Source organism: Sturnira hondurensis, unplaced genomic scaffold, assembly GCF_014824575.4.
Source record: "Sturnira hondurensis isolate 20B ecotype Veracruz unplaced genomic scaffold, ASM1482457v3 Scaffold0017082, whole genome shotgun sequence".
Classification (NCBI taxonomy): domain Eukaryota; kingdom Metazoa; phylum Chordata; class Mammalia; order Chiroptera; family Phyllostomidae; genus Sturnira; species Sturnira hondurensis.
Window position 1 is genome coordinate 1,136,642 of NW_028089713.1, and position 27,914 is coordinate 1,164,555.

General features: G+C 54.2%; 1 protein-coding gene across 1 annotated transcript; it reads left to right on the forward strand.

The window, feature by feature from the left end:
• SLC26A9 (solute carrier family 26 member 9) lies at nt 1-26,949 on the forward strand. Its single transcript, XM_037067136.1, has 21 exons — nt 1-82; nt 6,378-6,520; nt 9,527-9,666; nt 9,772-9,882; nt 10,869-11,044; nt 12,556-12,720; nt 13,249-13,401; nt 13,719-13,801; nt 14,539-14,686; nt 14,990-15,103; nt 15,293-15,370; nt 15,892-15,987; nt 17,826-17,932; nt 18,639-18,708; nt 19,039-19,131; nt 19,268-19,381; nt 19,965-20,240; nt 21,267-21,321; nt 22,753-22,898; nt 24,306-24,374; nt 25,667-26,949. Exons 2-21 carry the CDS (start codon nt 6,396-6,398, stop codon nt 25,712-25,714), a joined length of 2,367 nt encoding a protein of 788 aa, XP_036923031.1. The 5' UTR covers nt 1-82; nt 6,378-6,395; the 3' UTR covers nt 25,715-26,949.
• The last annotated feature ends 965 nt before the right edge of the window (nt 26,950-27,914 follow it).

The following is a 27,914-nucleotide window of genomic DNA, read 5'->3' on the forward strand; positions in this document are numbered from 1 at the left end:
CGCACACCTCTGGAACACCTTTCAGCTGCCCGCTGCCCAGACACACCTGTGGCCCTGCCCAGCAGGCTCTGCTCACCCACCGGTAAGCCCCACACAGCCCACCCCACTGGGCACAGGAGCGCTGGAGGAGGGATGGCAGGGACCCACTGGTCAGGGGGTGGGCTGTGTACCAACCAGTGGGAGGGACTCCGGCCCCTGCCTGGGTCTGAGAGCAGCCCGCCGCCCTGAAGGAGGGAGCCCATTGGGTCTTCACTTCCGCGTGAGGTCCAGAGCTACACAGCAGAGGCTAAAGGGAGCTTATAGGACGGAGGCTCTGGTGGAGGAGGTCTGCCGGACCCCAAACCGGAGTGAAGCGAACACCCAGCTTCTTTGCAAGCGCTTCTTTGCTTTGCAAAGGAAAGAACAAAAATACTGGACCTTCCTCAGGGCGCCAGCCTTTGAAGCTGCTGGCTGCACCTCTCCCCTTTTTTTCTTTTAGTCTTGGAAGCAAAAACGCTCTTAATGCTTGGCTCCCGGGCCTGCTCTGCGGGCTGTCCGCCCCTCCTTCTGCCCCTGAGATGTCCTCATTCACTCATTCACTTCTCCACCAGCTCCGGGCACCTGTATGGGCTGTGCAGAGTCCATTTGTTGCCGTTAGGCCTGAGACGTTGGAAGAGGCAAAAGGAAGAAAAACCGAGGAGTGGGAGAGGGCTATTGAGGGTCCAGCTTCTTCAGACAAATGGGAACAGGACCCAGGGGATCTGACTCCCCGGTGAATCTTTCACCGCAGGAGGGTTAGAGCCAGTTCTGCTGACTCCCAGCCTCCTACCTGCAGATCTGAGGGGACCCAAGTCACCCTCAAGCATTGCCCCTGTTCCTCTAAATTAGCCCCCTGGGTCCCCAACCTAGGTCAAGCAAGCCATTTATCATTCTAGGGTAAACACCACACTTACACTTTGCCCCACTGGGTCTGAGTCTGGGGAGGAAAACTGGCTTTAAGGGCATGCCCCTCAGTGAGGCAGAGCCCCCAGTCTGGGCAGATCAGGCGAGGGGTTTCCCCCTGGATGGCCTCACATAGAGACACCCATCCCAGAGCCCCCAGGCCCTCCTCACTCTCTCCCAGGGCCCTGGCACTCAGAACTGCTGCCTCCCGGCAGCCTGGAGGCCAGCACACCTACCTCCCCCACTGCCAGGATGGCCTTCCTTGGAACTTCCCAGGCCTGGCTGGCTGTTCTGAGTGTGCGTGTGTGTGGAACCCAGAAACACAGATGGACTCTTTTCTCTCTTTACATTGACGGTCCACTCAGGGACGGGCACAATTAAGTGTGTGCTGCACAGTCCCAAACAGCCAGAGTCGGACCCAATGACCCCCCCCCCCCAAGGGAATGGGGGCCAGCTCAGCACCAACTTTTTGGACTAGAGTGGATGCCCCACCCTGGTCTCCTAGTCCACTCGCCTGCCTCCAGGTGAGCCCAGCCCTAAGCTTCCAGACATCCTGGTGTCTAACCTTAAATAGCCATTTCAGGGATCCCAAGAGCTTGATCAGGTCTCACTGCTGGAAAGGACTTTTCGATCTTTTTGCCAGAGCTTATTTCTTCATCCCTGCGTCGGTCCCTGTCCCCAGCAAGGAGAGCGGAGAGGGAGGGGGGAGCAAGCTCAGAGACGGGTGGGGCCTTGCCGGGTGGCAGTAGTGACTAGAGGATGGCATTCCCCAGAACACCAGAGGGGGGAGGCCGATTCAGGGCATCTCATGCTCCCCCTCACGTTGCTAATGGGGAAATGAGACTGGGGTGAGGAACGGGTAGGGTATGTAGACAACAGAAATAGAAGTACTATTGATAAATGCCTGAGAGACCTGCAGGACCACACTCCATACCCTACTCCTTCTGCTGCGAACAGGGTCCCCAGCTCAGAGCCCAGCCTCCTCTCCCAGCCTCCACTCCCACCCGCCTGCCTGGCCAGTCAGAGGCAGCCCTCTCGCTGTGCAGCTGGAGCAAAGGGAAAATCTCAAAGTGACCTTTCCATTCCCCAGAGCCCGGCAACAGCCCAGGTAGGAACCTGTGATAACAGCACCAGGGTGGGTCGGCCAGCCAGCACTGCTTCCGTGCCCGGCACGAGTGCACATCAAAGAACCCCCCACACTCGCAGCTGGGCAGGGATCAGGAAAGGTCAGCCTGGGTCACGATGACAGAGTCACCCCAGACCTGCCCTTAACCCCACGCACAGGCTCCTCTGTCTTCTTCTAAAAAGATTTTCTGCTTTTCCTCTCACCGGTCCTGGGAAATTTTGGAGGGACATGGCATGGGGAAAGGGGGCAAGGGGTGATTAAGGGCAGATACGAGGTCAAGAAAGACAGAGTGAACTGCCTGAGTTTGCAGAGCAGTTCAGAGCAAGGAAGAGAACCTGCCAGAGTAATTGTAGTAGCAGTAGTGATAACACAGTCGGAATCTGTTGCGCACTGACCAGGGCCGGGCGCCGGTCTAAGCCTTCCTACGCATTAACTCGGGCACTGTGCACTAGCCCAACTCTGCCCCCAGTATCCTCCTGTATAGCCAGACCTAGGCACTGGGTGGAGATACCTGAGGGCTTTCTTTTGTATGAGCTCACTGTGGGGGGAATTGGGGTTCTGACGAGGGGTCCTGGAGAAGCCCAGAAAGGGTCACATGCCCTCCCAACAAACTCCATTTCCCCTTTACCGCCCCCCCAGCTCTTTAGCTCTGCAAGACCTGTGGATCCCCTGACCCTAGACAGCACCCCATTTCCCTGCCAAGCCTTGGGAATTGTCCATACACCCACCTCTCCTACCCTCTGCTCTTCCCTTCCCTCCCTCTACTTGTCCGAAGTCCCCAGTCCAAAGACCCAGCCCACCTCTGGGTCTCTCCAGTAATTCAGGACCTGCCCTGCCCTCCTTCCACAGTGGGGAGGGGGCAGAAACACCCTATTGTCCCTCAGTATTGTCCATGGCACCTGCTATTTATCCCTGATCCAGTGGGGGATGGAGGTGCTGTTTGAAGAGAGGCAGGGCTTGGTGAGACACACCTGGCAACTGAGCACTTAACTTTTTTTAGCGATGCTAACTAACATCATTAGGCCAGGCTCTGTTTGCTGAACTAGGGATCAAGTCATCACTCCTACTACACCCCTGTCCTGTCCCTGCCCCCTCTTTCACCTTCCCACCCGTAACATAACACCACAGGTACCCTCTCTGGGGGTTCCTGGAAGCCCCCTAACTCTCAGGGAACTGTCTAGGAGAGAACTGCCCGCCCTTCGCCACCTCTCCAGTCCCCCTTTCCTCCCTGGCCTGAAGGACTGGCTCTGGATGAGGCAACCTCCTGTCATCCTAAACCCCACCCACCTCAACCCTTGTTCTTGGAATTAGGAAGTATGACCAGGGCACCTCCTCCAGGGACAGCCAGGAGTGGCCAGAGCCAATGCTGGTGGACAGCCTGGAGAGACCCCAGAGGGGATCTGAGGGGAAAGGGGTCCCAGGGTGGGGGGTCAGGAGAAGCTTCATAGAAGAATGGGAAGGGGCAGGAGGAAGGTGAGGAAAGAGGAGAGGGAAGGAGGAGCCTAAGCAGGTCTGAAGGATGGGCAGGTCTAGAAAGGCAGAATGAGTCAGGGTACCTCAGGTAAGGAGGAAAGTGTGGGCAGAACCCCAGAGGTAAAACTGAGCTAGTCTTGTTTGGGGTGACTGGAAGGTGCCAGGAGAACCAGCCAACAAATTTACCAACTCCACCAGAACAGAGCTGGATAGTGAAAAAAAAAAAACATGCTAAATCTAAGGAGTTGGGGCTTGATCCTCCTGGAAATGAAGCAGCTAAAAGTTGCTGAGCAGGGGGTGCAGTGGCGGCAGGGGGCGCAGTGGCGGCAGGGAAGCAGCAGAGGGCGCAGTGGCGGCGGGTGGGGGGCGGGCAGTGGCGGCAGGGAAGCAGCAGGGAAGCGGCAGGCTATCGCGATTGTCCAGGTGTGAGATGAGACCAGCAGGGTGCGACAGGGGAGACACTGGAAGAAAACAGTAATGGGGTTGATGAAGGACTGGACGTGGGGGCTGGGGGCAGAGAGGGCAGGGACAGATGTGGAGAATAGGCCTGGGTGACAGGGAGAAAAGTTCCACTCAGAACATGAAGAAACAGGGCTGGGGGAGCGGGGTGGGCGCCGGGGCGGGGGGGGGGGGCGGCGGGGAGGAGAGAGTAGGGGCTCGGTGGGGTCAGATGGTAACGATCCCCTCCCCACAGACGCTGGAACTCAGAGCCTTGAAAGCTGCCAGGGAAGGGGCTTCCGGGGTCACTGCCTGCCAGCTGGCGTGGAATCTAGATTTCCCATCGCCCTTCCAAGGGACCCCCTTCTTCTAGGTCAGCCCTCTGAAAATGTTGGCTGTGCTTTTGCAAGTGGCCTGGAATAGAACCCCCCCTAAACCATAACTCTCTCTCTGAAGCCAGGCTGGAGCTCTGGGCTCCTCCAGAGGGTCATGTTCCTCACTCATTGCTCCTGAAGGGCCCTCCCGGCAAACCCCCTGGGAAGCTAGACCCTTCCAGCCTGTGGTCAGGGTGGGAGCAAGGCCATCCCGCCTCATGGAGGGTGAAGGTCTGGAAGTCTCTGAATAGTCCCTCCTGGGAGGAAGGAAGCACCCTCCCTTCTTAATCATAGCGCTCATCGCCACCGCCATGTGCTGGGCACCCTGGAAGGCCGGCCACCTCACACAAAGGAGCTCCTTTAGTCCTCACAGCAACCACGGGGACTGTTACTGTCCCCACTTACCAATGAAGAAACCGAATCTCTGAGCCCAGGCCGCCGGCTCTAACACATGTGCTGTTTTCATTGCACCGCTCTGCCTCTCACCTCTCCCACTGGGATGTCTCACATGCCATGGCTCCTACTCAGTTCTGCCCTGTCTCCTCCAAAACACCATGCATTGATTCACTCAACAAGCATTTGCAGCATACATACTAAGCACCAGCACGGGGCTGGGCACAGACGCTGTGGGCAGGTTCCACCTCACTTTTCCTACAGTAGGGCTGTGCTGTACAGCTTGGCTGGATTTCCAGCCCATGTTTATAGCTCCTCAGGACCTGGGGGTCCCGCAACCAAATGGATGGAATGCACCAGCTCAACCTTTATCGACTTTGGCACCATCTTACTATAACAACTCACATCTGCAGCGTTCTTTGCATTTTATACAATCTTCTTGTCCGTTACCTCATCTGACCCTCACAAAACCCTATGAAATGGCTGCTACCCCCATTTCACTGACAAGGAACCTGACGTTCAGAGAGGAAATGCCACCCCTATCACCGCACCAGTAAAGCCAGGCCAGAACCCCGGCTTCTAGGACCTTAGTTAACGCACTTTCCATCTCTGCCCTGTGTCCTCTCCTGCAGAAGGCATCCACTGCTCCACTCTGACAACTTTCCATGCACCCAGGTTCCCCCCTAGGAAGGGGGGGCAGCCCTAGCCCTGAGTGTTTTCTTACTTTCAACCCCATCTCAAATCTTTTGCCAGACTGGCCACTGCCACTCCACACACTCCACTACCCAGAACTCAACCCTCCCTCTAAGCCTGCCCCATGGAGGTCCTCCGGGTGGCTTCTCCCAGCTCTGGAGGGCAGGGGACAGGAGGGCAGTCCAGTGGTTGGAGGGGAGAGGAGAAATGTTCACACAGGAACCTCCTCTAGACCTCCAGGGCCCAGCACTTAGCTATCCAGCTGGGCTCCTGCGACATCAGCAAAGCTGCGAGAAAACCAAGGTGGAGAGAAACACCAGCACGGGGAGTAGGGCAAAGGTTAGGCACAGGGAGCATGGGAGAGCCAGTGGGCGCAGACCGTCCTAATGCCATCCCCTGGGAAACCTGTTGGTGAAGTCCTAGGCATCTCCTTCCAGAAGGGGACTCCCTGAGGTCACTGGCCACCCCCTGCCTCTGGGCAGGCTGTTCTCTTTCCTCCAAGCCGACTGAATGGCATTAACCTTTCTGCCAGGGAAACTGAGGTCTGGGGAGGGGGAGGGGCTTGCAGAGGCACCAGGGGCCTTGGGGGGAAGCAAGGGATAGAATCAACATGCTGAATCCCAGCTGTGACTCCTGCCCTCCCACTCCCACCTTTTTTTTCTCTGGCCTGGTGTTCAGCGGGGGTGACAGTGATGTCACAGGTACACAGTGCCAGGCACATGCTGGGCGCCAAGCAAAACAGCCAGGGTGAGTGTGTATCATCAGTGCCCGGGAAGGAAGGCCACGGAAAGAAGTGGGTCTGTTGGAAGGATTTGAAAGAAGGAAGGGAGTCACCTTCTGAGCGGGGCGGGGAAGACCAGCATAAAACTGCTGCAGTGAGCACTAGGGAGAGAAGACCCAACCCTACCGGCACTGGGGAGGGATGCCCCTCATCCTCCCCTTCTCTGCTTCCCCCAAAGCCTGTAAATGCCCCAGGCATGAGCCAGCCCAGGCCCCGCTACGTGGTAGACAGAGCTGCATACTCTCTTACCCTCTTCGATGATGAGTTTGAGAAGAAGGACCGCACGTACCCACTGGGAGAGAAGCTTCACAATGCCTTCAGGTAATGTGACCCAGAGCCCAGGCTCTTCTCCTCCCCTCCCCACCAAAACCCACGGTTCCTGCACCAGCACCCCTAGGACAGAGCTGGGGAAAGCCCTGGGGGGGGGGTGTGGTTCAGAGCCCTGAATTGAAGCCACTACAACTTTATCTGGCCTGAGACTCCCAGGCAGGAAGGACCATCCACAGCTTCAGCCAGACCACCGCCAGCCCCTGCATGGGATCTCGCCACGTCCTCAGCCCACTCAGGTCTCTCTTGGGTTCCTCGGAGTTACGGGTGGGCATGCCACAGCATGGGTGCCGGGGGGAATCACAGTCCTACTGCAACATCCTGTCCCCTCCTAGATGCTCCTTCCTCTCCCAGGCCACAGAAGGCCCAGAGGCGGCTGTAAATCCCTGGGCTCTCCTGAAGGGTACCTACCAGAACGTTGTCCTGCCAGCCCCTGACCGCATCCGGTCTCAGATCTCTGGAACTGCGGTGGTGGGTAGTGAAACCTCTCCTCCAAGGAGGGGCTCCATGAAGTGACCTGTACGCACACTCCGGAAGCCTGAGGCTCCAAGCTTCCCCTTCCCCCTTCCCGGACTTCTGGCAGACCTCGCTCAAGCCTCACTGTGGGCTGGCTCACGCTTCCTCACTCCCTGGGGGAAATGGCTGATTCAGTGACCTGGATTGAGGTCACTGGCAGTGGCTGAAGTGGAGATGCAGGTGGAACTGGTTCAGACTGGGGGAATCACCCACGTCCATTTCCATCCAAAGTCCAGGCCCCATCCTACCCCTCCTGAGAGGCTCCCTCCCCTCCTAGTTCCAGCTAAGGCCTCAGGTGCCCAGTGTCCAGGCGCAGTACCCACAGCTGTGCTCCTTGGACAGGTGGGCTCTGCCAACTTCGGTGCCCGAAGAATTTAAGTTTGGGTTGTTCCTGTGCTGGAGGGGTGAGGGTATCCACAGTTGTCCTAAAAGACTAGGATGATGAAAACCACAAAAGGAAGTCGGGAACTACCAACCCCCAGGAGGCTGGCACGAGAGCCTTGCACAGTGCCTGGCACACAGAAGCTGTGCCAGTAAATATTTGTTTAATGAATGAATGGATGTCTAGAAAGCTAATCCCTCTGTCCACTTCCCTCTTGGCTTTTGGAGTCTCCAGATAGGTGTTTAGCCTCACTCTCCAGCCCTTCTCTCAGGCTTCAGACTGTTTTGCTCAGTATATGGCAGGCGTATGAGTAAGACTGGGCAGGTGCAAGGCTTCAAGCAGGTTGTTTTTCTTTCCTCAACCAGCTCTCTGTTCACAAGTCCAGTTTTCCCTGCCACAAACAAACCTGAGACAGTTCCTGCTTCTCTCTTAAGACAAGGCTTTGGAGATGCTTTAAGCTATTTACCACCAGTCTACCCCCCACCCACCCACCCCAGAGGAGACTAGGGAGTCACAGGCCAATGGTGATGCTTTTCCACAGAGTGTTGGTTGGGACAGGAAATCTGCACAGACTGTGCAGGGTGCAAAGCATTGTTTGTGTAGATTTCAGTCCTTGGTGAAATCCAGAGGACCCAGGGTCAGGGAAACTACCATTGAGCAACAGCAAAGAGCAAGAATCAGTGCCAGGCAGGCAAGGGGGCCTAACCAGCGCAGCCAGTGAGTCATTGGATGGGCCCAGGGTACGTGAGTTCCCTCAGCTGAGAGAAGGAAAGCAACGCCTCCCACCCTCTCCTAGTCATCAGTCCCCCAGCTGTCACCCTCGACTTCACGGGCCCTTGTTCCTGCCACTCCCGAGTTTCTATGAAAGGACCTGGAGGTGTTCAACAAACAGGGCAGGGAGCGACTCTCCCCACCCTGCACTGACCGACGAACAGCTCCCATTACTCCATCCCCTGATGAGCGAACAGGGCGGGACCCCCGTGCAGGATCGTCACACACTAAGGACTGGGGTCCGTGGAGGGGCACCTGCAGGGACAGCGCCGCCTTCCTTCTGGGGGACGTTCTGAGAAAGACGGCAGCAGCCTCCACTCACACTGAGCTTCTTTCTACTTTTTTGGTATTGTTTGAAGTTTTACAGTGAGAACATAGTAACTTTCCATGGAAGGAAAGGTTTAGCAGCAGGCTTATAACCTATTCTTTCTTTTTCACCAAGGAACCTGGGGTGGGGTGGGGGAGGGCCCCCACTCAGATCCCCTTGCAAACAATCCGCTAACCAGAGCTTTTAGTAAGCAAATGCACGGTAGAAAGACGAGGGCGAGTCTGTATCAGTAAGAAACATTCAGCAGTAAAGTGTGGGGCAGCAGCAAGTTTACAGTTATGGGTAGGCAAAGTGCAGTTTATCCTTGTATTATTGGTTACTAACTATTGTGTTATTTTCCATGAGAACAACTGGAAGCCCACTTTTGCCCCGCCCTGTATGTACTCAGTGGGCCTAGAGAGTTTACTGTGAATGTACGGGACAGGCTGAGTTTCGATATCAGCTCACCCTTTCAGTCATTCATTTATTCAACAAATGTTTGCTAAGCGCCTCAACGTCATGCACAAGCTACAGAAAGGCATGAGAGAGCCAGACCGCTCACTGCCGCGGTTGCGGAGTCCAGTGGGGGAGATGGGAGCTCGTGGTTGAACACAAGGCTCACCCGGAGCCTGGACTAGGGGCCCAGGCCTGTGTTCATCCAGACAGGAACTCAGAGAAGCCTTTCGCGGAGAACAGCCGGTTGAGATGAGGGCTGGACGTCCCACTTCGGAAGGTTAAGACCCATGAAATCCATGCCTTTGAGCCAAGTCTCACAGACTTCCCAGGCAACAGCAGCAGTCGGAAGACCTCCAGCTAGGGCACAGGGCATTCTGATGGCTCTCGAAAGGAAGTCCCTGCCTGTTCTTCTCAGTTTCCATGCATACTGCACAGTATGAGTGCTCACCAAATTTTGAATGCATTTTGAATGGACAAATGACCAGCAACAGGACATTGTAATCCCTCCCCGACTCGGGGTGTCAAGCCAGGGCAGCACTGACTGGGAATCTGCCTGTTTTCCCTCCAGATGTTCCTCGGCCAAGATCAAAACTGTGGTGTTTGGGCTGTTTCCCATACTCTCCTGGCTCCCCAGGTACAAAATCAGAGACTCCATCATCCCCGACCTGCTCGGAGGCCTCAGTGGTGGATCCATCCAGGTCCCACAAGGTGAGGGGTCCTCCCAGCCAGGCCCGTTCCTCTCCGGCCCCCCCACTTTCTGTGGCCTCCCTGACCCATTCGGCCCCTGAGCCCCCACCCTCTCGTCTTCTGCAGGCATGGCGTTTGCTCTTCTGGCCAACCTTCCTGCAGTCAATGGCCTTTACTCCTCCTTTTTCCCCCTCCTGACCTACTTCTTCCTGGGGGGCATACATCAGATGGTGCCAGGTAAGACCCTCCCCTCCCGGCAGGCAGCGTAGCCTGGATCCTGAGGACAGGCGGTGTGGAGAAGGGGTTCGAGTGATTTTCCTCCTACATTCTCCTCCAGTCGGTGCCGGTTGGCGGTGGTGGGACCGTCACTGTGTCAGTCCTGGGTCCTCTGTGACCTTGGAGAAACCACTTAGCTTCTGTGAGCTCGGTTAGCATTGCCTGTTCTGCTTCCCTCCCTGGAATGTGGGGAAGGCTTTGTGGAAAAAATAAACCGTATACCATAAAGTGCTAAATGGTTGTGAGAAATCACAGTCTAACCCCCAGGCTGGTCCCAGCAGGCCACCGCAGGGACATTTGGAGTTCTCAGGTGCTGACTGAGACTGAGAAAAAGAGCCTGGTCACAGGGCCCATTTCTGGGTCAGGTCCTGCTTGTATTTCCAAGCTCAGTTCCTCACGTGCCCAATGAAATACTATTATAAACAGTTACTGCATTTGGCCATGTATAATGTGCACCCACATTTTTGGCCCAAACTTGCAGGAAAAAAATCTTTCATTTTAACTTTTCAATTCAATTTTTTATTTAATAAATTAATTTTGTGATTTTTATATTTACACTTAAATACTTGTTTTTTGTATTATAAAAAAAATTAGCATTTATTCTCGAACATATTATGGTACAAGAAATTTTATGTAACAAATCATTACAAGACATAAGAACAGATACAATGTATTTCAGGTATTGCCCACGAGTAATATACATCCTTATTTTGCCCTCAAAAATTTTGGGCAAAAAAAGGTGCGTGTTATACATGGCAAAATACAGTAAGATGAAGGCACCAGGAAAAGTGTAGCTCGAGGTCAGATGTGAGTGGTGATGCTGGAGAGCAGCCTTGGAGGCCCCCGGGCTCCTTCCCCAGGGGTGGGGAGCAACCCTGGGCCCCCTGATGGTTTCCACAGGTTTAGTGCAAACCTCTGACTTTTGCTGGCTGGATGGGACACCACAGGTACATTTGCTGTTATCAGTATCCTGGTGGGTAACATCTGTCTGCAGCTGGCCCCCGAGTCAAAATTCCGGGTCTTCAACAATACCACCAATGAGAGCTACGTGGACACGGCGGCCATGGAGGCCGAGAGGCTGCACGTGTCAGCAACGCTGGCCTGCCTGACTGCTATCATCCAGGTGAGGGCAACAGCCACATCCCTGCCAGGGCCCCAGCCAGGAGGACAGCAGACCACCCTGCCGCTGACTCAAAGACCCAGCTCTGCCCTTAAAGCTGATTTAGGGCTCTACCTTCCCCCTCTTCCCCATTTTCAGGGCCACTAGAGATCTGGAAAAGCCGGATACATGCCCCTCTCTCCAGCGGGTCCCTAAGACCAGCATCCACACCTGATAGAACCCTCCTGAGTTCCTGACTATCTCAAAGACTTGCCACCTCTCTCCACTCCCTTTCTGGAGCCCGGCTTCCTGCCAGCCTCTTCCTCTTCTCTCCTGACATCACTTGTCCCCCTCTCGCCTCTTCTGTTCAAGCCACAGTGTCACCTGCACAATAGGAACTTCTTCTCCACCACACGCAAAGGGCTTCATGAAGGGAAACACAGCCTGGCAGAATGCGAGAGCAGGAAGCAACCTCACAGGGCACCTTCCATTCATTCATTCACTTAGTTAATGTTTCTTAGCTATTCCACTGTGCCAGGAACTGGGCTAGGCTCTGGGGCCAAAAGATAAGTAAAAAAGAGGCCCCATTCTCCTGAGGCTCTCAGTCCAGCAGAGGAAGTAGCCATGTCAACAGATAAATTTGTAGCCAGTGAGATAAGCAACATAATAGAGCTATGTACAAATAGTTTGGGGAACACTAAAAAGAGTTAGGAAAGGCCTCTCCTCAAAGAGAGGTGACTGACATTTCGGCCAAGCCTTACAGGGTGACTGGAAGCTAACCAGTAAGCAAATGAATGAGGCCTAGAAGGATGGTCCAGGCACAGAAAGCATGCCCCCCAAACATGGGGCCGCAGAGGGGGCTGGCTGGCCAGGAAGAGCAAAGCCAGGAGTGTGGTGGGTCTGAAGAGCTGGGAGCCTTTGGGATGGGCCAGGGAGGAGGCTGGAAGGGTAGGCGTGGACCAGACAAGGAAGCCTGAGGTCTGTCCCCTAGGCAATGGCTTCAGGTCCGATTGGCAGTGTAAGGATCACTTGGGCTATGGAGAAAATATGGGTGGGAGGTGGATTCGGTCAAGGCAGAGAACCTCCTGGGAGACTCTGTAGAGATCAGGCAAGAGCACTGAGGGCCCAGACCAGTGGAGGCCCTGGAGATGGGGTGGACCTAGGAACATTTTGCCGGGGGCAAGATTAACTGGGTTTGGCAATAGATGGGATATGAGAGGTGAGGGCGTGATGACTCCCAGTGTATTAGTTGGCCAACTGGGCGGATGGCGGTGTCATCCACGGACAGAGGAAATACCGAGGGAGGGCCAGTTTCATTGACAGATGAGGAAACTAAAGCCAGAGAGGCATGGTGACATAGAGGCCGGTGTCCCAAAGGGGCCAAAGTTCTGCTGGCACAGTGAAGAGCAGGACAAGGTCACAAAGGACTCATTTCCCTGAAGCTGCTGCTGCCCAGGGCTGCGCTGAACTTCAGCCCTGGGTTTAGATCAGGCGGCCATGGAACTTCTGTCCCTCTCGGTCATTCCACCCCTCAGATGGGCCTGGGCTTCGTGCAGTTCGGCTTTGTGGCCATCTACCTCTCCGAGTCCTTCATCCGGGGCTTCATGACGGCTGCTGGCCTGCAGATCCTGATATCCGTGCTCAAGTACATCTTCGGACTGACCATCCCCTCCTACGCAGGCCCCGGGTCCATCGTCTTTGTGAGTCTAGGGCTGTGCCCTGAGAATGAGGAGGGGCTCAAGCTGGCAACACGGCCGAGCTCACTGTTTTGATCAGTTGTGAGCTCCTCGTTGTGAGATGCTCTCGGGCAGGGGCCAGCTGGCCCCATGTTAGGAGAGAATGCTGAGGGAAGGCCACACACGGCCTCGAGGACACGGTGAGGTTCTCTGTGGCCAATCCCTGCAGAAAGGGGAGGTGCAGCCTTCGTCAGCTTCCCATTCCACTGCCTAGGAATTCCTTTCTCATGTTCAGTCTCTGTCCCTCCCCCTTGAGCTTAAATTCTTTCTAGAGGAAGAGAGAGGGAATCAGCATTCCTATCCCAGCAAGCTCTCCAGACACGCCCTTTGGGAGAGGGTGGTAGAAAATGGCGTTTGTGACCAGGGTCTAAATTCCGCTTCGGTGTGCCTCCATGAGCCTTGGTGATATCCCTTCACCTGGCCAGACACCAAGGGTGGGGCAGGGTGGGAAGAAGGGGTGGGAGCCCACAGGCACGATGCTCTCTCCACCAGACCTTCATTGACATTTGCAAAAGCCTCCCCCACACCAACATCGCCTCGCTCATCTTCGCCCTCATTAGCGGTGTGTTCCTGGTGCTGGTGAAGGAGCTCAATGCTCGCTACATGCACAAGATCCGCTTCCCCATCCCCACGGAGATGATTGTGGTAAGGACCGCGCCGGTGCTGAGTGTGGAGGGCCGTGTGAGAGGGGCCATGGGAAGAGAAACCCAGCCACAGCCAAGGCCAGGGAGCCCCTACCACCCTCACCCCCTGCACTGTCAGCCAGTCAGACAGGAAGTGAGGGGCGAATCCCTTCCATCCCCCTGAATATGGCTCCCACGCTTCCTGCTCCATGGGGGTCTTCCCCTCAAAGAGGCAGGCAAGTGGGAACTGGGTTCCCCAGAGAAATGGGAGGCTTCGGAGAGACCCTTTCCCTGACCCCAACTTCAAACCAATCCCCATCCTCCACTTGGGGTTTGCAGGTAGTGGTGGCGACAGCTGTCTCCGGGGGCTGCAAGATGCCCAGAAAGTATCACATGCAGATCGTGGGAGAGATCCAGCAAGGGTGAGTCCAGGAGGCTGGAGAGCCTGGCACCGCCCCCACCTCACTTCCCGCCAAGGCCCAGGCTCAGAGGCCGAGCTGGGACGAACTCTGTGAAAGTGCTCTATAAGTCTACGACACTGACCAGCTGTGAATACTGTACTTACTATGGAGAAGAGCCACACAAGAGGCCAGTGCTGGCTGTTTTACGAACAGGGAATCTTAACTGCCCCACTCCCCCAAAGTCTCATTCCAGGGGTGTGGTTAGAGCCATGCCTCCCTGATGGCCTTCACCTGGCTCTTTGCCCTGTCCTAATGCATTGGCTTTTTTAATCCACGTGGGCAGAAAGCTATTAGGATGAAGCGAATTCATTAAACATCCGCTCTGTGCCAGGCAAGCTGGGCCTGGGAGGGGTCGGGCAAGGCTGTGCTGTGGAGTTGGAGCAGATGTGGGGGTGCTCGCAACACTGGGGACTGGTGAGTGTAAAGAGTCCAAGTCTGGGCGTGAACAAACGAGGCCCTGCCAGTAGCTGGCTCTGTGACCTCGGACAAGCTAGGTCTTCCAAGCCTCAGATTCCTAGTTTGTCAACGGAAGTGATAGCCTTATAGCTCTGCACTGAGGACTCAGGTTGAAAGGGCAACTCACATGAGACCCTGGCTCCAAGTGGGGTCAGCTGGTCCCCGTGGGTTGCTGAAGGAGTCGGCGCTGCCCTCCCTCCCCTCACCCCTTGGGCCCCGCCTCCTCTCTGGCTCCATGGCAGGTTCCCCACCCCTGTGCTGCCTATGGTTTCACAGTGGAAGGACATGGCTGGCACAGCCTTTGCCCTGGCCATCGTGGGCTATGTCATCAACCTGGCTATGGGTCGGACCCTGGCAAGCAAGCACGGCTATGACGTGGATTCTAACCAGGTAAGTCCAGCTACCCGCCGGCAGCACCGAGCAGGATGGGCCAGGGCCGATGGAGGCCCAGCAAGAGACATCTCAGGGCTCTGGGCTGAGTGAGGTGAGGAAGGCTGCCCATCCCTGGGGTGAGGGTCTGTGACCCCAGAAGCTGACCTCTGCTTGACTGGGAGTGTTTGGCTTTATAGCAGTAGATCAGGCTCCAGGCCCAAGATCCAGCTTGCATGGCCAACTAGGTTTGTCCTGCACCCTGCCACCGCCCCCCCCACCCCGGTTCACTGTCACCACCCAATCCTATGCCTGTCCCCACAGGAGATGATTGCCCTGGGCTGCAGCAACTTTTTTGGCTCCTTCTTTAAAATCCACGTCATTTGCTGTGCTCTCTCCGTCACTCTGGCTGTGGACGGAGCTGGAGGAAAGTCCCAGGTGAGCACTGTGCTGGGGGAGGAAGGGGTGGGGGGCAGCAGCACAGCTGCCCCAGAGAATCCTGGGAGCCTGCATGCCAGCGGGCTGCTCCTCCAGCCTTCCTCTCCCTTCCCTAGTCTCTTGCCACCAAAGGCGTCTATTGGAAATGAGTCAGCAATTCCCCCTATTCCCAACTCTTTCTCTGAACAGGTGGCAAGCCTGTGTGTATCTCTGGTGGTGATGATCACCATGCTGGTCCTGGGGTCCTATCTGTACCCTCTCCCTAAGGTAAGAGCCCCACAAGAGCGCAGAGGCCAGCAAAGGCTCCAGTGAGAGCGGCCCCTAAGGGTTATGCAGCACTTCATAGATGGCCAAGCACTGCCATTGACACACTCTGTCCTAATCGAAACCTGTGACGTAGACAGACAACACAGGCTTACTCTCCCCATTTTACAGGTGAGGGAGACTGAGTCTGAGAGAGTCTGAGTGATGTGCCCATAGAGGTACAGCTCATAAATTCAGGGTGGCCCCAGCCTCCGGACCTCAGGGTTGATTCCCCAGGCTCTAGGCACGGACCACGTGGGTACGAGAGAAGAGGGGAAGGGTGACAATGGGGTCAGGGGTGCCCTGTGGCTCTCTCACCCGTGCTCTCCAACCCTAAGCCTCAGTGCAGACATCAGGTGGGGCCGTGGGGGAAGTGCTCCGGAGCTCCAGCTCTGTCCTGCCAGGCTCCAGGGTCATGCGTTTTTATAGGAAGGGCAGGAAGAAGGGGACACTCCAGTGATAGGAACGATATTCTGCTTCCCTAGTCTGTGCTAGGAGCCCTGATAGCTGTCAACCTCAAGAACTCCCTCAAGCAACTTGCCGACCCCTACTACCTGTGGAGGAAAAGCAAACTGGACTGTGTAGGTATTGGGTGGCCTCAGTGGATCTGTCTGAGCCCTGCCCCCTTCTCCGCCCTCAGGCCCTGTCATTTCTCCTGTGAACGGTCTCTCTGGTCCGCTGCTTCCTAACGGGCACAGCAGAGTGCTAAGAGCTCAGGTTTGGAGTGAGACACCCTATGGTCAAATCCTAACTCAGACGCTCTAGGCTCTGTAGTCAGTAGCAAGTTCTTTAACCTCTCTGAGTCTCAGCTTCCTCACCAGGAAAAGGATATTTTATAGTCTCTGCCCCACCTAGGGTTGCTTATGAGGAAGAAATGAGACAAAGCAGAAAAGAAGCACACTGTCCAAATAATATCTTGCTCTCAATGAAACTTAGCTATTATTATTTTTTTGATGGATAGTTCCAAAAAAGGCAAAAATAAAAATTTTTGAAAGGAAGGAAGGAAAAGGAAGGAAGAGGAAGGAAGGAAGGAAGGAAGGAAGAAAAGAAAGAAAGGAAGGAAGGAGGGAAGGAAGGAAGGAAGGAAGGAAGGAAGGAAGGAAGGAAGGAAGGAAGGAAAAGGAAAGAAAGAAGGAATCTAGAACATAAAGCCAGCAGAGCGGGGTCTTAAGTGAGCTGCCAGGCTTCTCTGGAGTTCCATTTTCCCACCTGTAATGGGGGTGACCGTGGTGGCTGCGTTACCCGTGGGCTCCGAAGATGAGATGAGATCATCGTGGGAGAGCGCTGCGTGACCACGGAGCACTCGGCAAACATGACTTAAGTTCTGATTAGTCACGTTCTCACCACACTGCCCACTGGGCAGCAGTAAGGAAGCTACCACACATTGACAGCACTGCACCAGCCCCACCTAAGCCCCACCGTAACCTACGCAAGAGGACTTACTGCCTTTCGAGATGATGAGACCAAGGCTCAGAGAGGTCACTAAGGTACTCGCCAGAGGCCGCGGAGGTAGTTATTGGGAGAGCCAGGGTCGGAACCCCAAGTGCTGGGCTCCAAACCTCTGGGCCGTGTGGTCTCCTCCGGGAGCTAGAGAAGTGAGTGGTCCACCTGGAGTCCCCGGGTGAGTGACTGAGTAATGAGGAGAGAAAGGAGGAAAACAAGGTCCCGCTTCCCAGCCCACAGATCCGCTTCTCCCCACCCACCAGTCTCTGGCCATGGCAATTGGTCCCAAATACTCACACAGCGCTTTGCATTCCCATCTAATCCTCAAAACTCGCTAGAAAAATTGGGCAGATTTATTTCCTTTAGGGAAATTTGGGGAACTCTAAAGGACCAGAGAGGGCAACTACCAAACTTGAATCCAATCCTGCCCCCCACCCACCAGGCCCCAGGCGGTCAGGCCAGGAAGCACCCCAAAGCCCAAGTGGGAATCACAGCCAAGGGGTAGATGGAAAGAGGGAACTCATGTTTATTGGGAACCCACTGGGTACCCATCACTGGGCTTGGGCCCCAATGTTTCTTAACTCGTTAGTCCTTCCATGAAGCAAACATTATTATTCCCCCTTTGTGGATTAGGCAACCGAGACTCTCGTTGCCAGGAAGTAAGAGAATGGAACTTGGAACTCAGGACTGACTGAAGACTCTTGCTGTTATCATTATGCCCTCCAAGACCTATGTGTGCTGGGCTTGTCTATTCAATGCCAGACGAGATCAGTGACCCACATTCAATCTAGGGGAAATGGGAGAACGGAAAAACGCAACCGAAGCACAAAAACATTAAACAGTGCAAAAATGGCATGCAAATGGCGGGCGGGTCTGGGTTGCGCTAGCAGAGAATGGCCTCGGCTAATCCAGGAAGACTTCCTGAAAAGAGGCAGTTTTCTTCCCAGGTCTGCTTTGACATCTCTCTCCCTCACAGTGTGTCTGGGTGGTGAGCTTCCTCTCCTCCTTCTTTTTGAGCCTGCCTTATGGTGTGGCAGTGGGTGTCGCCTTCTCCATCCTGGTTGTGGTCTTCCAGACCCAGTTGTAAGTAACAGCCCCTCCCCCAAGACACAATGGGGGGGCCCCCAGGGCCAGCCTGCCAAGGGCTCCCACGCTGAGGCCTGGCCCAGTGCACCTCACTCTGCCGCCCTCTGGGCCAGGCCCTGGAGACACTGCAGGTCTAAGGAAGCCCAACCCAGCCAGGACTGGGCTATCTCACTTCCCATATCCTGAAAACACCAAGTAAGCCATCATGGTCTTGGAGGGCTGGGGGGGGAGCAGAGAAAGTAGATGAAGAGCAGGTGGGTAAGACTCAGTGTCCTTCCGAAGGCACTGCCAGACACCAGATCAGATGGGACCCCACCCCATGTTCTTCCTATAAAGAGATTAAGCAGAACAGTCCGGGGGCTCCAGGCCAGAGTAGGAAGGATGCTGAATGTTAGGGAAACCCTGCCTTCTCCTCTTGAGAACTCTAGAGCAGGAAATGGTGACTTTCAGGACACTTAAGCTTGTCACCACTCCTTCTGCCCGCTGAGCCCCTGTCTGGGAGCTCTGTTGAGGGTCTGTCACCTCTCTGGTTGCAGCTCAGCCAGCAGGCGTGCGTCTCCAGTGCAGAAAGACACACACAACAAGCCCAGGGGTGAGGCAAGGACCCCCTCCTGCCCTGCCTTAGCCTCGCCTCCACCTCAGTTCCCACTAGGTCCATTTGGTCTCAGCATCCACTCAGGTTTTTTTCTTCTTCTTCATCCAGTCGAAATGGCTACGCTTTGGCCCAGGTCATGGACATGGACATTTATGTGAATCCCAAGACCTACAATAGGGTGGGTAATCTAAGCTTACAACCTTTCTCTTTTGCCTTGCCCCACCCCAGATAAAAGAGAGCTTAAAAAATATATCAATAGCCCTGGTTGGTATAGCTCAGTGGACTGAGTGTGGGCCTTCGAACCCCATGATCATGGTTCAATTCCCAGTCAGGGCATGCACATGGGTTGCAGACCAGTTCCCAGCAGGGGACTCACAAGAGGCAACCATACATTGATATTTTTCTCCTTCTCTCCTTCCCTTCCCCTCTAAAGATAATTAATTAATTAATCTTAAAAAACCATCAATAAAGACATTTCTGCTACCTGAACTCAACCTTCCTGTCACAGGTCCAGGAAATCCAGGGGATCAAGATCGTCACTTACTGCTCTCCTCTCTACTTTGCCAACTCAGAGATCTTCAGGCAAAAAGTCATTGCCAAGGTGAGTCTCAGTCCTCTGGTGACCAGAAAGACTAGACAAAGAGTGGCCAGGAGGTGGAGGAAAGGAAGCTGGGAGCCAAGGGCAGGCCTCCTCCGAAGAGGCTCAAGGCAAGCGTGCTATTGATTCTTCCCTACAGACGGGTGTGGACCCCCAGAAGGCATTGCTGGCCAAGCAAAAATACCTCAAGAAGCAAAAGAAGGGGAGAGTGATGCCCACGCAACAGAGGAAGTCTCTGTTTATGAAGACCAAGGTGAACTGAGGCTAGGAACTGCCATGCCCTCTCTGATCTTGGACCCTCTGGCCCGTCCTCCTAGCACCCTTCGAGGCAAAGACAAAAGTCTCTGTGGACATTGCTTGGGGGCCACTCACCCTTCTTCTCCTTGGGTGAGGGGATGCCAACACCCATGTCCCCCAATTCTCTGTTTAAGACGAGATATGGCCCATGGACTTATCAGCAACCCCAGGAGGGGAGCAGCAGTGAATTTCCTGGGGTACCCAGCCAACCTAGAGCAGCATGGTGGAGGTGGGTGTGGGAGTTCCCGGGAGAAACAGGCACAGACAAATGCAAAAAAAAGAGCTGAATTATTTCCAAAGGTTTGTGGCTTCGGTGCCTCTCCTAGAGGGTCCTGTAACTTTGTCCAGGTTGTGAGGGACCAAGTTGCAGGCCCTTCCCAAGAAAAGGGCCTTGGGAGATGACTCTCCCATGAGGATTTCAGGGCTGGCATTCATCATGATCAGACTCAGTGATTCTCCCACACCTGTGGCTCCTCAGCCCCACCTGAGCCACAGCAAAGTCCAGTTCCGTTTGCTGACGCCCTCCCCCCACCTTCCAGACTGTCTCCCTGCAGGAGCTCCAGCAGGACTTTGAGAACCCCTCCCCAACTGACCCCAACAACAACCAGACGCCTGCTAATGGCGCCAGCGTGTCCTACATCACCTTGAGTCCTGACAGCCCCCCAGCTTCTCAGTGTGAGCCACGGACCCCTGCTGAGACCTCCGGTGAGCCCAGGCTGGCCAGTGTCCCACCCTTCATCACTTTCCACAGCCTCATCCTTGACATGAGTGGGGTCAGCTTTGTGGATCTGATGGGCATCAAAGCCTTGGCCAAGGTGAGGCCCTCCGGCAGAGAGAGCTCCGGTCGCCCCCCACGCACACCCTCACCCCTGCTTGACCACGCTTCCTTTTCTTGGAGCATTATTGTGAAGAGCTGAGGGAGGGAACATGCCAAGGAGGGTGTTCCTAAGGATCCCTTTTTCCCAGACGTGACTAGGACAAGATGCCCCATGCGGAGCAGGCCCAGAGAGCCCAAGACGATGAGTGGCTGGACAGGGAGGCCAGAGGCCCAGACCCTGCTTTCCACCCTCCCCTCATACCCCTTGCTAGCAGAAGCCATCCCAAGTTCCCTCTCAAGCCACCAGGAACCACATGAGGGTCCTCTGAGTAGAGTCCAGCATGGCCCTGGTTCTCGGTCTGCTGCTCCTTTCCACACCCACCCAGACCCTACAGCATCAGCTGGTTCCTGCCAGCTGAGAAGGGAAGAAATATCTGTGCCCCACAACCTCCGCCAAACAGGCAGCCCGTGGGACACCTTGAATAAATGAATCATCTGACAGCTTTTCAGCGATTGTCTCCAAGGGCTGAGTCAGCCAACCTCGGAGCTGGCTCAGATGAGGGGAATGGAGGGAACAGAGAGTATAAGGGCTGACATCACCGTGGCCAGGTGCACAGAAGCTCCACCTTCAGCTGGGGGCTCAGACAGCTGAGGCCCTAGCCTCCCCAGGCCTTAGGCCTCCCTTTCAGCTTTTGCCCAAAGCCACCAAGTCAGAAGCAGGTGGAGTCTGGGAATCTAAGCTACTGAAGGAAAAGATCTGGCCCCACCAGAAGGGGCCACCCATGGCTACTTGAAGTGCCCACCTCCTAGGCAAAGCCCAGCTCCTCCCCGATTTTCAGAGAAGCTGCCAGCCAACACTCCAGTGAGAAGTAGTGTGCTTTGCTGCTATTTTTATCTTTGGCTGCCAGGGCTCTCAGGATTGCTTATTTGTTTGGCTTCCCCTCTGCAATGGGTTTTGTGAATCACTTTTGAGACCACTCAGAACATTCCGTTCCTTTTTGTCTCCCTACCCGGACGCTGGCAGCTGAGCGCCACCTATGGGAAGATCGGTGTGAAGGTCTTCTTGGTGAACATTCACGGTAAGGGAAGCAGGACATTTAGAGATGAAAAGGCCAGCGAGGAGGGGAGGTGGGAGCAGGTTGGAGGGACGACGAACAATGAAGGGGGTGAAAATGAGAGCACCCATACACTCCCCCAAACTACTGCGTGCTCATTAGACACAAGTCAGAAGAGACTGTGGTCAGACTGTGCAGACATCCCAGGGCAGGGTGGGAGGCCGTGGGCTAAGAAAAGATAACTAGGATTCTAATTCGCCCCACCACTAATTTGCCATATACCTTTGGCCAAGTCACTNGAAGGTCTTCTTGGTGAACATTCACGGTAAGGGAAGCAGGACATTTAGAGATGAAAAGGCCAGCGAGGAGGGGAGGTGGGAGCAGGTTGGAGGGACGACGAACAATGAAGGGGGTGAAAATGAGAGCACCCATACACTCCCCCAAACTACTGCGTGCTCATTAGACACAAGTCAGAAGAGACTGTGGTCAGACTGTGCAGACATCCCAGGGCAGGGTGGGAGGCCATGGGCTAAGAAAAGACAACTAGGATTCTAATTCGCCCCACCACTAATTTGCCATATACCTTTGGCGAAGTCACTTTATCTGTCTGGGGATCAATTGTCACCTACGTAAAATGAGGGGATTGATTACATAAATTTGGGGGTCTTCTCTGCATCTGAAAGTTCTTGAATAATAAAACACACACATACTGTTACTACCCAAGAAACGTAGATATGCAGTTTTCTCTGCACGCAGTCTCCAAAGGGCACGTATACACAGCCAGAGGACGTGTCCACATTGCAGTGGACTTGCACATTGTTAACGCACACGTCGAGCACAGGGACATAGACACACAACAAGTACACACAGACAGGCAAGCGAACATGAAGGGACACGTATTCACACAGCCGCTCCCCACAGAGGCTCAGCCCTTCCAGGGGCCTGCCCAGCTTCAGAACCAGCCTGAGCACATCCCAGGCTGAGGCAGACCCTGCTCTGGGAGAATCTGTGACAGCAGGACCGGCGCGCATGCGCTCCAGAGTTAGACTCAGAGGGTTCCTCCCACTTCACTGATACTCCTCAGGAAATCGGCTCTAGGATTCCGTAGGAGTAAGAGCACTGCCACACACTGAAGTTGCAGGAAAGTTCTGGGTAAGCAGGAGAAAGGACGGACCCTCAGAGGATAGAATTGGCAGCAGCCTCCTCATGAACATTTGTAGCCTTTCTCCAATGTCCACAAAGTAATGACTCCCCCAAACTGCTTCCCTGTGCCCGGTTGAAGGTTCAGCATCTCCAAGCTCATGTTGCCCTCTGCTGTCCAGAATTGATATTGCAAGGCCAACGCCACAGCCCTTGGAGGCCTGGAGAGCAACCTTCAGGCCTCTCCTATGCTCTCACCAACCTCCCCCATTCCTGGCTCCAATCCACAATGGCTGTCATCTTTCCTCCTTCCAGCCCAGGTGTACCGCGACATCAGTCATGGGGGCGTCTTTGAGGATGGATGTCTAGAACGCGACCACATCTTTCCCAGCATACACGATGCAGTCCTCTTTGCCCAGGCAAATGCCAGAGAAGTATCCCCAAGACATGACTTCCAAGAGGTAAGGTCTGGGCGCCTGGGGAATCCTCAGCCCCCGACACTGAACTAGCACGACCAGGGGGCATTAGAAGAACGTAGGAGAAGTTTGGTGCTCCAAAACCAATTCTGAACCTACTTCCTTACCTGTAGAACGGGCACCCTAAACTAACATTACCTCCCACAAAGCATTTTTCTTTGGTTTCTGTTTTAGGAAGAACTGATAGTTATATCTTTTATGGCACTTGAAAGCACTTTTGTATATTGTAAAATCTTTCATTAATATTAATGTCCAGATAATAACAAAAACAAAAAGAAAGAAATGAAAAAATGATGTCCAGGCCCACAGATACCCGAAGCATACTCCCTGGCTCACCTTGCCTCCTCCTCTCTAGACCAGGCTGGGCAGTGGGAGTGGGGGCGGGGATGAGCATGCCTGTTTTAATTTAACAGAGCTTGGAGACTTCAGGCTGGTGATGAACAAAGAGATTGAATCTGCTGCGTCTTGTCTCAGTTTCTTGACATTTAATTTACTAGCTCAGTAAGTGGTATGCAAATGAGCTACAAGTAACACTGTCTAGGACTCCATAAAGCAGAGGAGGCCGAAAAAGCCCACCCCACTGGGGCTCCTGCCCAGGCCTTCCCTGCAACCGGCCACCTCCCAGTGCCCCCTCCCAGCTTAGCCTCTGTCCTTGTCCTCCCAAGATTCTGTGTCCCAGCCCTCGATAAAACCCTCCCCACCATCTGTGGGTCACAGGACAGCCCTTTCTGGCCCGAGAGCAACCATTTGCTCTTTGCTTTAAGAGACTGAGGAAGGTGAAGCCATCTGTTCTAAGTGGTGAAAGACTGCCTGGGACACACGGGAGCCCGGCTCCCACCCCAGACGCACAGAGGGAACCCACACAGGGGCCCAGCTCACGAACCTCATGCACATGGCAGGAAGAGGGAGACTCTGGAAGAATCCTCACTAGTTACTATACAAATAATGTCCAGTTATTACAGTCTGTGTATTTAAATTATATGTAATATATTTACATATCACAGAATACATTCATATATATAAACTACACCACACCTTTTCAACAGCATGGTGAGTAGAAAGCCAGCAGAGAGTTTGATTACCCTACTTTTACAAATGAGGAAACAGAGGGAAATAGATTCGTCCAGGTCAGGCAGCTGGCAGTCTGTCGTTGTAAGCCAGGTAAACCTTCCCTGCTTCTAACATGCCCACGGTGGGCAGACCCTGGTGCACGCCTGCCTGGTGTAGTGGGGAACACCAGGGCAGTGCTGCACTTTGTGAAGCAGGGAAGGGAGGGGTAAGGAGGAGAGCCGTTGTGCATCAGGAAACATGGTGTCCACCCAAAGCCTGTTGTCCGCCCCAAACTTCATCGTTCAGTCATGGAGCTCATTCTGCACCGGTTTTTCTCTCTAGGCTCCAGTGGACCCTGAGATCTCCTTATATGGTTCGGAGGAGAGCCCTAGCTACTGGGATTTAGAGCAGGTAAGCTTAGGGGCAGGGGCTGGGGGCCAAGAAGGGGTAAAAAGGAGACCCTCTTGAATCCAGGGTGTTCAATGGGCTCTCTCACATTCAGGCCAGAACAGTCACCTTGAAGTCAACATTTCTTTCTCATCTTTCTTTTAATAGCAGATCTTAATTCTTCTCACTCCCTGAAAGGCATGGGGATGGGGGGAGGCATCTATTCTTAACTCTCCAACACATCAACCACATGATCCTGGGCAAGCCACACAACAACACCAGGCCTCAGTTTTTATCACAGCAGAATAAGGGAAATGTGAGTAAGACCTGGCCCATCCACCTCACAAGATTAGCAGGGGATTCTTTTGTTCTTTCATTAATTCAGCAGATATTTATGGAGTGCCTACTGTTTGCCTACACAGTCCCAGGGTGGGCATATGGCCATGAGCAAAACAAAGACTCCTGCCCTTAGGAAACTTGTATCCTGGTAGGGTCAGATGGATTCTAAGGATGCAGATTCTAGCGGGACAAATACTACTGCACGTGGGCAGGCCTTAAAAGCTAAGAGCTCTGCAGATGGGAGGGGTCGGTGTCCCCACAGGGCCTTGTGGTCCCAACATGAAGAGTAGCACTAACCTCAATGCCCCTAATTAACAGAAACCAGATAGAAATAACCTCAGACTTGATGCTTCTTCCTATTTTTTGTGGGCGTAAGTCTCATGGCCCCCAAGCACACCTCTGGGCACACTGACGGCATGTAGGAGACATTAAGAAGTGCAGCCAGAGACACAGGGTTTGGCAGGCTGATTTCTAGGCCCGTGGAATCTCCAGAATGTTCCAAACTCCTGGGCAAGACCAAACTAGTTTATCAGAGCCAGAAAGGACTGTCGGTCTTATCTGATCTCAGCTCTCATTTTGCCTAGTAATGGGAGTGAGGCCACAAAAGGGCAGGGATGCAGGGAAGGTCACACCAAGGACACTCCAAATTAGAGTCCAGGCATCTTCTCCTTTCACCCTGGACCTAGTCTCCTCTTAGGCTGACCCTGCCTCTCCCCTATTCTCATACACTCACACACACTCATGCACACTCACTCACATACACATTCATATGTACACTCAAACCCTCACACATTCACACACACATTCCACTCAAACCCTCACACTCACACGTTCACAGTCAAACCCTAACACATGCACACACTCACTCACAATGCTACTTTCTGGCCAGGGGTCCATAAGGTTACCTCTTGGTTGCAGCCCCTCTGAACCCAACAGGTCTAAAGCTGCTCCTTCCACTCCCCTCTCCTTCCCCACAGGAGATGTTTGGGAGCATGTTTCACACTGAGACTCTGACCGCCCTGTGAGGACCCAGCAGTTCCCATGCTGCCTCCAGAGTACATGGCACCTGGGACTTCGTGAAGCATGAGCCTGAGAAGGCAGCAGACGGCAGGTACAGGAGAGCACTTCACCAGGACCTCGGCTCCTCTCTCTTCTCCTCCTCCTTCCCTCTTGCTCCCCTACCTGCCTCCTGGCACCTCTAGAGTGAGCCAGTCTCAGAAGCAGGGAGAGCCACCTCTTCACCCTTCGCTGATCCTCGTGGCCCTGGCCAGCAAGCCTCCTGCTTCCTCCCCATGGCAACTGACGGGGCCCCTGACTGCTGGGCTCGAAGCACGAGCCAAGAACAGAAGGGAAGTGCAACTACTGACTTAGAGTGCAGTTTCCAAAGTGCCCTTGGGCCTGCATGGCTTGGCGTCAAATCGTGTCCAGCTGTCACAAGACACAGGGACAAACTTGGCTTAGGACTCTGTTGCTGGCCCCCTCTAGCTGCTCCAACTCTGTTCCTGCTAGCTCTGTCCCTCTGGAACCATGTGCTCCCCACAACCCACGCATCTCTGTCTTGGTGACTATGTCACTTCCTCCTCATGTCCAGGCAGCTGGGACCTCCATGCTATTCAACACAGTAGACTCAGGCCTGGGGAGAATCCAAAGCCCTCGAGGCCAGCCAGAGCTACCTCCCCAGGGGCAGTCCACCGAGAGGTTGCCCCAGCTTCCCAGAACATTATCACTCCCCCTCCGCTCAGGGGCTGCTCTCTTCCACTCGAGATGGTAGGAACCCGAAAGGGAGAGGAGGGGAGCTGGCAGAATCCTCTGGCAACCCAGCAACAGGTACAAGTTATTTTCCACAAAAGCTTTTGGGATTCCCTCTTTGTATCAGAGATGGGAGTGGGGACGCTAGTGCCAATTTAGGGCAACTAGTGGGCCCTGAGTGGGCCAGGACAGTCCCCCTGACCTCACAGCCCATCAGGGAAATGTCTCCCCGACTTGAGAAATCTCCTTTGTCCTTCTTCACTTGGCAAAGAGCCAATGAATTTAACTCTTCCTTATCTGCTTGGGGCCTGAATCCCTCATTCAGGCAAGGGAACATGCCCCCCAAAGGCCGGCTGCATCCCCCAACCAGGCACAGAACACAGAGAAGGGCCGACCCAGATTGGATCTTCCTCCACAGGGATTCCTTAACTAACTCAGGACCTGCAGCCACCTCCTTCTAGGAAAGCTGAGAAAGGGGATTAAGTTCTCTATGTACATAAGGAGGTAACAAGAGGAACCCCATGGTGACTTGAAAATAAATAGGTCCCGTGTGCCAGTGTTTGGGAAAACGGCCATGCACGTGCACAGAACACCTCTTGGCCTCTCCCCACTGCTTCTCCCTGGCTCCTTAGACTTCGTGACCCCTGCCCAACAGGTTGGGCTGGCCCGGCCTGGAAAAGCGCCCCAGTTCCTAACTTCAGCCTGATCTGCATTGTGTATCTGTGTGTTGAGTGAGCCAGTCAGCCAGCAAGTCTTCTCAGAGTTAAAGGAGGGGTGCTGGTGAGGAGCCAGCAGATTCTTGGCCCGAAAGCATTGCTTCTCTGCGAATTCATTATGCCATCTGGCTGCCAGTGGGACTCAAAATTTGGGAGGCAGAAGGAAATGTTACCTGGGATTCACAATGCCCAGCACCCACAGTGCCAGATTCCAGGAGGACAAGCCTTAGCCAATGGCAGCTCACCCTCCCTATTCCACCTCCGTCAAAGTCCAGTTCCACCCTACTAGATGGACAAAGATTGCAGTTTCAGGACATTCCAAGTCAGGGAGTCCCCTTTGAGCCAAGTGTTTCTATCCATCGAGGACTCAGTGAAGTCACCATGAACCTCCAGGCTGGCCTCAGACTAAAGGAGGGTGGCTGACGCACAGGGGCCTGCCGTGGGGCTCCGGGAGAGACCCTGCCATGTGTCCAGTGGTATACGTCCTCACAGGGCCCACAGCGGAGGTAAGGTTAGGAACACGTGGGGAGGAGAACGACATTGAAGAAAACTTTGCTTTTAGAATACTTTGGAAAGAACACAAATTCACACAGACCACTCTCTGGAAATTATTGAAGCAGAAAAGGAGGGCAAGGTTGTGAAATAATCTAGAATATCAATACTTTTAATGTTCTTAGTGATACTGCCCTGTGATGATGTGGTTCCCAGGGAAGGCTGGGACTCTTGAGATATTTGTGTAATTTATTTAATTTAAACACCA

Coding starts and splice junctions, on each gene's coding strand:
- SLC26A9 (XM_037067136.1), top strand. CDS start 6,396: ATGAGCCAGCCCAGGCCCCGCTACGTGGTAGACAGAGCTGCATACTCT. Junction 6,521..9,526: donor AAGCTTCACAATGCCTTCAG/GTAATGTGACCC, acceptor TTTTCCCTCCAG/ATGTTCCTCGGCCAAGATCA. Junction 9,667..9,771: donor ATCCATCCAGGTCCCACAAG/GTGAGGGGTCCT, acceptor CGTCTTCTGCAG/GCATGGCGTTTGCTCTTCTG.